The sequence below is a fragment of the Mobula hypostoma genome, chromosome 13, assembly GCF_963921235.1.
Source record: "Mobula hypostoma chromosome 13, sMobHyp1.1, whole genome shotgun sequence".
In the NCBI taxonomy this organism is placed as follows: domain Eukaryota; kingdom Metazoa; phylum Chordata; class Chondrichthyes; order Myliobatiformes; family Myliobatidae; genus Mobula; species Mobula hypostoma.
The window spans coordinates 27333842-27348033 of NC_086109.1; the positions used below are offsets into that span (position 1 = coordinate 27333842).

Below are 14192 nucleotides of genomic sequence, written 5' to 3' on the forward strand. Positions count from 1 at the left end.
GTAAAGCATGCCATCCACCATACAAGCCATGCTCACTACCACTAATAACCCAAGACTTTTCCAGATGTGAGTAGATCCTACCATTAAGAATTCTCACCAATAATTTCCTCACCATTAATGTAAAATTCACCAGCCCAATGTTCTGGTTTGTCTCTATTGCTCTTCTTAAACAGAAAGGAACAACACAGGCTATTCTCCAGTTTCCTGGGACCTCAGGTGTGACTGTAGGATACAAAGATCTTTGCCAAGATCTCAACAATCTCCTCTCTTGTCTTTTTCAATAACCAATAAGTTCTCAGGGAAAAAAATGAAGTGAGTTATAAATAGTTTAATTCAAAGAGATGGCACTGAAAGGAATACAGCTTGCTTCGTTATATAATCTACCTTACCTCGCATGTCATTGTCTACCTGCATTGTACTTTCTCTGAGACGGACACACTATGATCTGTATTCCCTTACTGCTTTTCCTACCTCACTGTACTAATATTTTGAAATGATCTGTATGGCTAGCATACGTAACAATATTTTTCACTTCATTGCATTGTGTGTTACAGTAATAAACCAATTAAGTTGCATATTGGAGTGTATTTGACCAAATAACTCAGTGAGCACTGCCTTAAAATGCTGAATCCATTTGTTGGATTAATATTTCTAATACCTTTAGCATGACTTCTGTTCAATAATGCTGACACAATCTGATCACTAAAGTCATGAGAATGTGACAGGAAATTAGCAGTTCAATGGAGTGGAATCCTCATCAATACAATTGAACTGAGACCTCACGCTCATTTGACAATTCACTACAGTGGATCAAGAAAGAGGGAGACTTTTAATTCTGCAAAAATAAATAATGATTAACTGATCTTTTAATCTTTCTACCTAATTTCTTTTGAGACTTGACTCTCAAACATATACACCTGATAAATAATAAGTGGGAGAGGAAAGGAGTACAGTCTTTGAAAAATTCTGAGCCTTTCTGTGGACTTCATCGTTTTTATACTTTCAAAGGATAAAGGAGGCTATTCATCGTACTGAATCTCCGCCTGCTCAGAGCAATCCTAGTCCATCACTTATTTCCTTATGACCTATGTTCTCTATGTGATTTTCTTATTACCTTTCTGCAGTAGGGGCAATTTACATTGGTCAATCCATCCAAGCCCAGTTGAGGAAATTGGGGCATTTGTGGGAACGCACATAGTAACAGGCAAAATGCCCAAACTTCACGCAGACATCATAGGTCAGTATTGAACCTGGATTCTCTGAAGTTGTGAAATACTAAACCTATCTGTGTACCACTGTACCAAATAGCAGGAACTAACTTAATTATTTATTTGTCCAAAAAAAATAGAAAGATTGATTGAGATACAGCAAGGCCTTCTGTACTGCCCAGCAGCCCCTGATTTAACCCTAACCTATTTACGGGAAAATTTACAATGACCAATTAACCTATCAACTGGTACATCCAGAGGAAACCCACGTGGTTACGGGCAGAATGCACAAACTCCCGAAAGGCAGTAGCCGGAGTTGAACCTTGGTCGCTGGTACTGTAAAGCATTGCACTAACTGCTATGGTGCGTGCTGCTTTTGATGATCAAAAGTTTTCACTGATTGTGTTTCAGCTCCATTTTCTTTAACTGGTTCCTCATAACAACAGGTTCATCAAATCAATTTGTAGGTGATAACAAAATCGAAGTACTGTCAGTGCAAAGATGAAAATGCTGGAAATCCTCAGCAAGTTAGAAGGTTCTGCAATTCAATTTTTAGGATGCAAACATCGCAGACAACATCAGCATTTATTGCCCCTTCCTAACGACTCTTGAATAAGTGTTGGGAAACCACTTTCTTGAGCTGTTGCGGTACAGTGTGTAGAGAGACAGACAGGTAACATGAAACTAAAATGCTAACTTCCTCTCTCCTCAGAGAGGAACGCTTATCAGTGAAATATTTTCTGTCTAATTTCAAGTCATTGAAGAGCTATCAACTCAAATAAAATTACTGGTCTAGGTACTGCAGTCATCTGAGGATGAGATTTAAGTTAATGAATCACATTGCACATAAAAGAGCATCCATTTGTAGTTTCTTCGGTCTTTCACCCTGGATGCTCAGGTTAGCAAAATATCTCTGGAGGGCATCTAGGTCATCCGCATTTTCTTAACAGTCATAATCAGCTATATAGAATCTAATCAAAGATAACGCTGGCTAGAATTTTCTAATTTAATGCCAAATCAGGCACAGAAAGCAAAAAAAAAAGCTTGGATTAAATAAAAATCAAGAAAGAAAATGTAAAAAATAAATCCCATCATCGTACTTCCTCACTGAGAGGTCAGAGGTGGAAAGGGGGGGCAGCTGCAACTGCAGAGCATTCTGACTGGTTGTATCTCTACCTGATATGAAGACGTCAATACACAGGATCAAGAGAGGCCCCAGAGGGTTGTGGACTCAGCCAGCTCCATAACAGGCACAAGCCTACCCAGCCTCGAGGAAATCTTCAGGAAGGTGGCATTTATCATTGAGACTATAAGACTGTAACACATAGGAGCAGAATTAGGCCATTTGGCCCATTGAGTCTGCTCCACCATTCAATCATGGCTGATTCTTTTTTATCCCCCTCCTCAGTCCCACTCCCCGGCCTTCTCCCTGTTACCTCTGTTGCCATGGCTAATCAAGAACCTATCAATTGCTGCCTTAAATACACCCAAAGACCTGGCCTTCACAGCTGCCTGTAGTAACAAATTCCACAAACTCGCCACCTTCTGGCTAAAGAAATTTCTCTGCATCTCTGTTTTAAATGTCTATCCTGAGGCTGTACCCTCTTGTCCTAGACTCCCCCACCATGGGAAAGATCCTTTCCACAACTACTCTCTCTAGGCCTTTCAACATTCAAAAGGTTTCAATGAGACTCCCCCCTCACCCTTCTAAATCCTAGCAAGTATAGGCCCAGAGTCATCAAACATTCTTCGTATGATAACGCTATCATTCCCAGCATCCTCTGAACCCTCTCCAATACCAGCACATCTTCTCTTAGATAAAGAGCCCTGAAATGGTTCACAATACTCAAGGTGAGAGCTCACCAGTGCCTTATAATGCCTCAGCATTGCATTCTTGCTCTTGTATTCTAGACCTCTTGAAATGAATGCAAACATTGCATTTGCCTTCCTCACCACCGACTCTACCTGCAAGATAACTTTTGTGTGTTCTGCACAAACTCCAAAGTCCCTGTGCATCTCAGGTTTTTGTATTTTCTCACTGTTTAGAAAATAGTCTGCACATTTAATTCTTCTACTAAAGTGCATTACCGTGCATTTTCCAGCATTCTATTTCACTTGCAACTTTCTTGCCCATTCTCCTAATCTGTCTAAATCCTTCTTCAGCCTTCCTGTTTCCTCAACATTACCTGCCCCTCACCAAACTTTGTATCATCTGCAAACTTGGCAACAAAGCTATCTATAACATCATCTAAATCATTGAGATACAGCATAAAAAGATCCTTTTATTCCCGTTTGCTGCCTCCTACCAATCAGCCAATGGCCTAACCATGCTAGTAGCTTTCCTGTAATAGCATGGGCTCTTAACTTGGTAAGCAGCCTCATGTGTGGCACCTTGTTACAGGCATTATGAAAATCCAAATATTCAAAATCCATTGCATCCCTTTTATCTATCTGACTTGTAATCTCCTCAAGGAATTCCTACAGGTTCAGCAAGCAAGATTTTCCCTTCTGGAAACCACACTGACTTTGTACTATCTTTTCCTGGTTGAGCAAGTACTCCATAACCTCATCATTAAAAATTGACTCCAATATCTTCCCAACCACTGAGGTCAGGCTAATTTCCTTTCCACTACACCTCTCCTTTTTTTTTAAAGAGTGAAGTGACATTTGCAATTTTCCAGTTCTCCGGAACCAAGTCAGAGTCCAATGATTCTTGAAAGATCATTACTAATGTCTCCACAGTCTCTAACATTACCTCTTTCAGAACCCTAGAGTGCAGTTCATCTGGTCTGGGTAACTTGTATACCTTTAGGTCTTTCAGCATTTTGAGCACTTTGCAATAGTAACTGTACTCACCTCTCTTCCCTTGCACCCTTCAGCATCTGGCACACTGCTAGTGTCTTCCACAGTGAAGACTGATGCAAAATACTCACTTAGTTCATCTGCCATCTCCTTGTCCCCTGTTATTATTTCTCCAGTCTCATTTTCTAGCGGTCCTAAAACAACTCTTCTCTTTTTTATTTTTTATATACTTGAAACAGCTTTTTCTATCCACCTTGATATTGTTTGCTAATTTGCTTTCGTATTTTATCTTTTCCTTCCTAATGATTCTTTTAGTTGTTTTCTGTATGTTTTTAAAAGCTTCCTAATCCTCTATGTTCCCGCTAATAATTGGTTTGTTGAATCCCCTCTCTTTTGCTTTTACGTTAGCTTGGACTTCCTTTGTCAGCCATGGTTGTACTATTTTACCATTTGGGTATTTTCTTTTTGTCTTTGGGATACATCTATCTTGAACTTTCCTCATTTTTTCCAGAAACTCAAGCCATTGCTGTTATCTCTGCTAGCATCTCTTTCCAACTTACTTTGGCCAGCTCCTCTCTCATACCACTCTAACTTCCTTCACTCCACTGAAGTACTGCTATGTCAGACTTTACTTTCTCCTTATCAAATTACAAGTTGAACTCCATCATTTTGAGATCACTGCCTCCCTAGCGTTCCTCTGCCTTAAGCTCCCCAATTGCCTCTGGTTCATTAAATAACACCCAATCCAGAATTGCTGATCCCCAATAGCCCCAATGACAAACTGCTCTCAAAAAGCCACCTTGTAGGCATTCAACAAATTCATTCTCTTGAGATCCACTACCAACCTGACTTTCCCAAGCTACCTGCATGCTAAAATATCCCACGACTATCATAACATTGCCCTTTTGACATGTCTTTTTCTATTTCCCATTGTAATCTGTAGTCCACATCCCAGCTACTGTTTGAAGGCCTGTATATATCTGCCATCAGTGTGCTTTTACACTTGCAGTTTCTTAACTCAACCCACAAGGATTCAATATTATCCATTCCTATGTCACATCTTCCCAATGATTTGATGCCATTCCTTACCAGCAGAGCCATGCCACCCCCTCTGCCTACCTTCCCATCCTTCTGATACAACATGTAATCTTGAACATTCAACTCCCAACTATCTCCTTCAGCGACAATTCAGTAATGGCCACAACATCATGCTTGACAATCTGTAAAAGTGAAACAAGATTATCCACATTATTTTTTATAATCGTGCTATAACACCTTGAGTTCTGTATTTGCTACCCTTTTTGATTCTGCATCCCTAATGCACTGAAAGTCACCCTGCTGGTGCAATTTTGTCCTATCATCTGCCTGCCCTTTCTGACAGTCTGACTGCACGCTATCTTTGCTTTTTGACCATCTGTCCTATCCTAAGTGCCTTCAGTCTGGTTCCAATCCCACTGCCATATTAGTTTAAACCCTCCCCAACAGCTCCAACAAACTTGCCCATGGGAATATTGGTTCCCCTCAGGTTCAGATGCAACCCATCCCTCTTGTACAGGTCATACCTCCCCCAGAAGAGATCCCAATGATCCAAGAACTTGAAGCCCTGCCCCCTGCACCAACTTCTCAGCCTGCCAAATCATCCTGTTTCTAACCTCAATGGTGTGTGGCACAGATAGCAATCCAGCAATCCCACACTCCAGAAATCACTATCTGGGAGGTCCTGCCTTTTAGCTTTCTGCCCAGCTCTCTAAATTCTCTCTTTAGGACCTTTTTGTTTTTCCTTGCTATATCATTGGTACCAATATGTACCAAGGCATCTGGCTGCTCTCCCTCCCCCTCCAAAATGCTGTGGGCATGATCCGATCCGTGGCATCTGGGAGGCAACATACCATCCAGATGTCCTATTCACATCCACAGTATACTGATTATTGAGGAGAATGGCCACAGAGGTGCTCGGAGCTAACTGTCTATTCACCTTCCAATTCCTTCTCCTGACAGTCACCCAGCTACCTACCTCCTGCAACTTCGGGGTGACTACTTCCCTGTGCCTCTGACTGATGATCTCCTCACTCTCCCGTACAAGCCGGAGGTTATCCAGCTGCTGCTCCAGATCCCTAACACTGCCTTCAAGGAGCTGCAGTTGGATGCACTTCACACAGATGTAGTTCCCTCAGAGACTCTGGGTCTCCCAGGTCTCTCACATCCAGTATGAAGGACGCACAATAGCCAATTAAACTTCATTAAGTACCCCTGACACAGTAGGAAAAAAAGGAAACTTAACAGAAACTTACCCGGACAGCTTTTCCAGAGCCAATGCCTCTGCCAAGCCGAAGGCTCCTTTGAGCCAAAGCCTGACTCTCACCACTGTCCCACTCCCAACAATGGCTGCTCTGCTTGTCCCTTCTGTACTTTTACTTACTTCTCTCTGCATTGCTTCTGGCACTGACTGGGCCGTCGGAATGATCCCGAATGCCCGCGAAGCTCTCTTTTTAAATGAGCACGGCACACCTGCGAGAAACCTTCTCACTGGGCACTTCTCCTGCTGCTGATGGGGCTGTCGTAAGTACGCCAACCATCTGGGACATGCCCTCTTCTCATTACTACCATCGGAGAGGAGGTACAAAAGCCCAAAGACACACATTCAACATTTTGACAACAGCTTCCTCCCCGCTGGAATTAGATTTCTGAAATGTCCATGAAACACGCTATTCCTCTTTTGCACCATCTCTCTGATGATCTGTCTATCCATCTCTCTCTTGCTCTATCTATCATTGTAACTTACAGAATTTTTTTTATATCTTGCATTGTAATGCTGCCATAAATCAACAAATTTCATATGTTCTTGATAAAAAAATTAAGATATTAAGGAATGAGAATCCATACTTGCAAACATTTATTTTGCATGTTGGAGAGGTCATATAGTGATGGATCACATCCTGCCATTACAATTCAGAAAAATATCTGTTGAAATTAATAGAAAAAATAGGGACCACAATTTGTAGTTATTGCATCTAGTCAGTGTCTATCTTTCAGTGAAATACTGGAAAGCCTTCTAATGGAGAAGGCAACTCCTGATTTCTAAATTTCATCATTAATCAGTCTGATTTGCATGGAGGAGGTTCACAAGAACGGTCGTGGAATGAAAGGGTTAACATATAGTATGGGGAGTGTTTGATTGCTGTGGGAGCAGATGGTGAATATATGGAATTAATTGCCTCATATGGCTGTAGAGGCCAAGTCATTGGGTATATTTAAAGTGGAGGTTGATAGTTTCTTGATCAGCAAGAGCATCAGAAGTTGTGGGGACAAGGCAGGAGAATTGGGTTGAGAGGGATAATAAATCAGCCATGTTGGGATGGACAATCAGATTCAAGAGGCCAAAAGGCCTAATTCTGCTCCTGTGCCTTTATTATTTATTACACAAAAGCTGAGCCATTTAGCAAAGTAGTAGAATAACAGTACAAAAATTGAAAATTGAATTATAGATTCTCCTTGAGCTGAGTTAGTAGTGGGTCAGGGAATAATGATGATAGGGCACAGCTCTATAACTTTCTTCGGAGCATTCTTCAGAGCTGCCTTAAAGCAATCACAGCCATGTTATTAATGTATTACCAGTTAACCTCAGCCAGTGCAAAGGCAACACACAGAACTCATTTCAACTCCACTCTTTTGAGACACACTTCAATCATAAAATCTGATAGATTTTGAAGTTGAGTGCACAATAGATGTGAGGGAGAAAATAGAATGTAGATCTGTCAAGGCCTTGAGCTTTTGTCATTCCTCACTGGATGTCATGCTAAGCTCTGTGATGGGCTCCGCGTGACATATTTCCTGCTAATGCAAACAGGGGCTTGCAGGCCATATCAGAATGGTGTGGCTGGAGGTTGCCACAGAGGTGAGCAAGGAGAATTCATTCTCCATTCTTAAATTCACTCTCACAAGCCGTTCAATGAACTCATCTGATCAGGAATGGTGTACGCATTGACACATGCCCCTAGACCCTGATGTGAGTACACACCACCCCCATTACCTGTTCTCCACATCACGACTCACAATGTACTCTACTTACAGGTATAGGTTAATCATAGCACTGATAAGGTTAGCATCAGATTTCTAAGGAACTATTAGTTTTTGTGTGCTTAAATCCCTGTCTACTCTCATACATATGGTTAAAATTCAATGTAATAAGTCAAAGAGTCATAGAATAAGGAAACACACCCTTCAACTCAATGTGTCCATGCTGACTGTGTTGCCCAGTTAGCTAGTTCCATCTGCATATGCTTGGCCAATAGCCCTACAGACCTCTCTTATCCATGTACTTACCTAGATGGGGTGGCACGGTAGCATAGTGGTTAGCACAACACTTTGCAATACCAGCGACCCGGGTTCAATTCCCGCCACTGCCGGTTAGGAGTATGTATGATCTCCTGATGACTGCATGGGTTTCTTCTGGGTTCTCCAGTTTCCTCCCACAGCCCAAAAAAGTATTACTTGGTAGGTTAATTGGGCATTGTGAATTGTCCTTTGGTTAGGCTAGGATTAAATTTGGAGATGGCTGGGTGGTGTGACTCGAAGGGCCGGAAGGGCCTATTACGCGCTGATTCTCAATAAATAAATAAATAAATAAAATGTTGCGAATGTGCCTGCCTCACCCACTATTTATAGCAATTCATTCCAAATATGCACCACCTTTTTCATGAAGATGTCCCTTTAAAATCTCTTGCCTCTGATCTTGAACACATGCCCTCTTGTTTCCAGCATCCCTTCCTTGGAAAAAAGGCTACGTGCTATCACCCTGTCTATGTCTCTCATGATATTTTTTTACCTGTATCAAGTCATTCCTCCCCACCCAATCTCCTACATTCCAGAGAATAATGATAATCTAATTTACTGAGCAACACACAAAATGCTGGAAGAACTCAGCAAGCGAGGCAAAATACAGTCGACATTTCAGGTTGAGACCCTTCATCAGGACTAGAAAAAAAGATGAGAAGTCAGAGTAAGAAAGTGGGAGGAGGGGAGGAAAAACCATAAGGTGATAGGTGCAGTGGTAGTGGTAATGTCCCCCACCCCTCCTTCCCCTTTTCCCTCTCTCACATCTCCTTGCCTGCCCACCAACTCCCTCTGGTGCTCCTCCCCCATTTTCCTTCTTCCATGGCCTTCTTTCTCTTTCACCTATCAACCTGCAAGCTCCTTACTTCATTCCTCCCCCTTCAGGTTTCACCCATCACCTCGTGTTTCTCTCTCCCCTCCTCCCACTTTTTAAATCTACTCCTCAGCTTTTTTTATTCTCCAGTCCTGTCAAAGACTTTCGGTCTGAAACGTCAATAATACTCTTTTCCATAGATGCTGCCTGAATTCCTCCAGCATTTTGTGTGTGTTGCTGTGATAGTGGGTCTGGGTTAGCACATGGTCGAAGAGTCGGAGGGGTGAGCACATGGTTTCTCTTGTACCGAACTGACTGATTTTGTTTTGTCAAATGGTGTGAATTGTGTGACCCACTTTTTAATAATTCAACTTACACTCAATAACAAGCCTCATAACTAGCTTCCTCTAACCAAGAATCATGTGCACGCTGAAAATGAAGAAGCAACACTTTAACTGAGTATTTTAGTAGAGCATTAAGAGATATCAATTAGAATTATAAATAAATGCCCCCAAACCATTAATTTCAGAGAATGTAACCCTCTCATGTAATTGAGTCTGCCTTAACTAAACTTAAACATGGAAGCTCATAATTTGCTGTAGTAATGGATTTGATGGCATTGGCTAATGGTTAGATTTGCCAGTACACGTTTAAGTTCTTAGACTTTCTGAAGGGAGACTTGCTGAAAGAATGAGTCATCATGGAAATGAGAGAAAAAGTTATCTGCTACCTGAGTGAACAGGGAAAACAGCTGGGTCTCTCCTTAATCGCATTCATGGAATGGGAATTAATCAGACATTTTAAATCTCCAACCACAATTAAATCTGGACAAAAGTTGGAAAGAGGATGAATCACAATAATGAGCAAATATCATGTTGTGAAAAAGAGTACTTAGACTAAATTGGTCAAGTCTTAATTTTCTGGTTGTGGATTTAATTCATATTTATTATTCAAATACAACAAACTCCCATCACTTCAATGGTAAGCCAGAGAGCAAAATGCCTCTTCCCTGTAAGCTAATGATTTCTTTTTGGGACAGAAAGTTTAGTTTCCTGCCTTTAACCATGTAATTGCCCTTAAATGAATGTGAATAGCATTTGCTACTGGCATAGATTTTCCCATTTTTCAGAAAATTATGGGCTAGTTATTAACACAAGGGTTTCTGCAGATACTGGAAATCCAGATTGACACACAAAAAGTGCTGTGGGAGATCAGCAGGTCTCAGCAGCATCTATAGAGGGGAATAAACAGTAAAAGTTTTGGCAAAGGCCAGTTATTTTAATTTATCACCTCTAGTCAACTTTAAAGATGAGAAGCAATGGACACTGTAATCACGATTTCTCAGCAAATTTCTCTTGGAATTGTGGAGTTTTTGTTTATAATATTTTTAAATTAGTCAATTTTCCATGTAAGCAATACATGAGTATTATATCTCATGTATCTGTAAAGGAAATATATTCCACATTGTAATAACGCTCTTAATGAAACTATATTTTCTAGTTTATCCCCACAAAGTTCCACTGCTAAAATGAACTCAATGTGCTGTTCCTGGGATTAGGTTGGCATCATAGTCAGCATTGATGGTTGGTCCAAAGGGCCATTTCTGTGCTGTACGCCTCTATGATTCTAGTAATAAACAGATGGTATTATTTAGCCTCTCCAAATGTCTACTAACTTTGGAAATAATTCTAAAACAACATTATACCTGTTCTAAGGCATTTATATTATATTATACCTGTTCTAAAACAATTCTAAGGCATTTCTAAAACAACATTATATTTCCATCAGACCATAACACCATAAAATGCAAGAGCAGAATCAGACCATTTGACCCATCGAGTGTGCTCCATTTCATCATGGCTGATCCATTTCTCTCTCAGCCCCAATCTCCTGCCATTTCCCAATATTCCTTCATGCCTTGACTAATCAAATTCTGCCTTAAGTATGCCAATAACTTGGCCTTCACAGCCACCTGTGGCAACGCATTCCACAGATTCACCACCCTCCGACTAAAGAAATTCCTCCTCATCTCTGTTCCTCCTTTCTGATGTTGAGTCCTCTAGACTTATACTCCATCACCATAGGAAACATCCTCTCCACATCTACTCTATTGATGCCTTTCAACCTTTCATAGGTTTTAATGAGATCCCCCCTCATTTCAAGCAACACACACAAAATGCTGGAGGAACTCAGCAGGCCAGGCAGTATTTATGGAAAAGAGCACAGTCAAAGTTTTGGGTTGAGACCCTTCAGCAGGACTGGAGATAAAAAAAAAAGATGAGGAGTAGATTTAAAAGGTGGGCGAAGGGGAGGGAGAAACACAAGGTGAATTCAGGAGGGGAGGGGTGAAGTAAAGAGCTGGGAACTTGATTAGGTGAAATAGATACAGGGCTGGAGAAGGCGCAATCTAATAGCAGATGTTGTAGAAGGCTATGGAAGAAAGAAAAGGGGGAGGGGAGAGAAACTCAAGAGGGTGACAATGGGCAGAGAAGGAGATAAGATGAGAAAGGGAAAAGGGGATGGGTAATGATGAAGGGGGGGGGCAATACTGGAAGGTTGATATATTGATGTTCATGCCATCAGGTTGGAGGCTACCCAAATGGAATATAAGGTGTTGTTCCTCCAACATGAGTGTGGTCTCAGTGTGATAGTGCAGGAGGCCATGGACTGACATATCATAATGGGAAGTGGAATTAAGTGGTCATTGGGAGATCCCACTTCCCCTGGCGGATGGTGCTCAGATGCTTGGCGAAGCGGTCTCCCAATCTACGTCGAGCCTCACCAATATACAGGAGTTCATTTCAATCTGTTTTTCACAACAATATATTATCATTATCCTTTCACCAACTCTTTCAGTAAATTCCTAGCATGAATTGCTAAGCCAGTAACACACAAAACGCTGGAGGAACCCTGCAGATCAGGCAACATCTATGAAGGGAAATGGATAGCCGATGTTTCAATTCCCTCCACAGATGATATCTGACCTGCTGAATTCCTTCAGTGTTTTGTATGTTGCTCCATAATTCACCATCTGCAATCTCTTGTGTCTACATCTTTTTGTTAGTTGTTTATTTAGGCTGGATCCAAATATCTCTTGTTTATAGTAATTCTTCAAATACTGCAATAAAAATAATTCTGAATTCAACAACTCAAAATATTTAAGAATGCCTTGTACTTCTGAGACTGTGTTCTCATCATAATAATTAAGTAAATCCTACTTTAGCAAAAACTTTAAACTCTCAGCAGAATATTTCAGAACCTGTTCTTTACAAAGTTCAAGATTACTCATGTTGAGGCAAAGATAGCAATAATTAACAACCATCAGATCTGTCACAGAGGCTGCTGAGTGAGCCTCCAGATGGCTATGGATCAAGAGACGTGAGCCACGGATCAATGCTGCTGGGACACAAGCCAGGGTCTGATCAACCCTGGCTGAGTCACACCTGGGTGAAAGTGTCTGATGTTGAAAGATCCGAAACATCCATTGACTTCAATGTGTCCCAGCACATCCTAGGATGTGACTAAGCATGAACAGCCAAGTCCTACAGATGGCAAATGAAATTAATGGTCAGTTTGTCAAAATATTTGGTTGTATTAGTTATCAAAACACGCTGCTCTTAAAATTATGCCTCCTCGTGACCACCTGAATAGGCAGATAAGCCTTAATTTAACATTTCTTCATGTGTATCCAGCAGTTTAGCATATTCCCATTGTATGATCCATTATCCTAGATTTTGTACACAGATCCTGGAGTGAGGCTTGAACCATGTTACATAATGGCTCTTAAAATGGAGGCTGCAAAGTAAGTCAGTATGATAAAAGTGATGACATATATAAACATATTTCACTTTATTTTTACAAAGCTTAATGGCTGATTCCTGACATGTGCTATATTATAATTACCTACCTGCCCTTTGAGAAGCATTAAGGTGATTATTTTAGATCAAATTAATCAAACTTTGAATTTTATATAACATGATTTCAATTCCTATTTTCAGAGAAACTTCTTATTTGATATAGACAGTAGATAAATTTCATGGAACCTAATTTAATGTTTTGCAGTCCGTGTTATATTCTTCAGATTCTTCTACCTCAGAGAGCATGATTATATTGCATGAAAACCAGGATATTATTAATTTGGAACTGTACATGGGTAATTTCAAACACTACTTACCCGCCTTTAATATAATCGAGAAATGTATGCTCAGATTCAACTGTAAAGGACAGCAGTGTAACCTGTGGGGAAATGGGAAGCATGGTGAGCAGAAGATTCATCATCCAAAGATGTCAAATTGAACTAATTTTAGCAAAAATACTGAGCAATAAAGCAATAAGATGAGGTTATTTGAAATACAGGTTTGCTTCCTAACATACTACATTCTCAGCAACTGAATTAAAAAATAAGCAAAATGTAGAAATCATTTCAATTTAAGAATGTTTATTTTAACCATGTGCAGTGATATTTCAGATGGGCCTACAGAAGGTCTCGCTCTGCTCAAATGTAAATTCCAGAAAAATCTTACATATTTTACCCAATACCATAATCTTATTTATAGTATCTCCACATGCGGTGGATCTGTAAACTTGAGGGTTGAAAAATAAAAGGCACAGATTTAGAGCTGAATGGTGTTAAGTTTCATATTCAGTCATTCAGTCCAGTCAGACCAATAATCATACAAGACAAGGCCATTTTACCATTCATACCTGTGCCAACTCTGTCAATAAAAAGTAAGTAATTAGTCCTATAGCCATGTTTGTTATGTATTTAATATTTCAGTAATGTTTGAGTAATATTGTAAATATATTGTTTGATTAAGCATTTTTGTTGTTTACATAATTCATTATGGTATATATAGAAGTATGTGAATGGCAGATGTCATCACATCATAACATAATGTGTGCCTCACTAAAAGTAAAAACAAAATTAATGCATATACATTCCACACATTCCATACTGTCTTGCTTATCTTTCAATTACTTTTATGTTTTGGACTTACAAATTATAATAATGGTGAATAGGTAGTTTTAAGATAAAC

The 14192-nt window shown here is 40.2% G+C and overlaps 1 protein-coding gene across 5 annotated transcripts in view; it reads right to left on the reverse strand.

Annotated features, from left to right (window-relative positions):
• Positions 1–14192, reverse strand: part of LOC134355512 (copine-8-like) — a 674862-nt gene that overhangs the window by 151313 nt on the left and 509357 nt on the right. For all 5 annotated transcript variants that reach the window (XR_010020101.1, XM_063065493.1, XM_063065495.1 and 2 more), the window contains one exon: positions 13331–13392. Coding sequence is in view for 3 of the 5 variants with exons in the window: in XM_063065493.1 (XP_062921563.1) it covers positions 13331–13392 (62 nt within the window). In the remaining 2 variants the exon portion in view is untranslated. The remainder of the gene's footprint in view (positions 1–13330; positions 13393–14192) is intronic.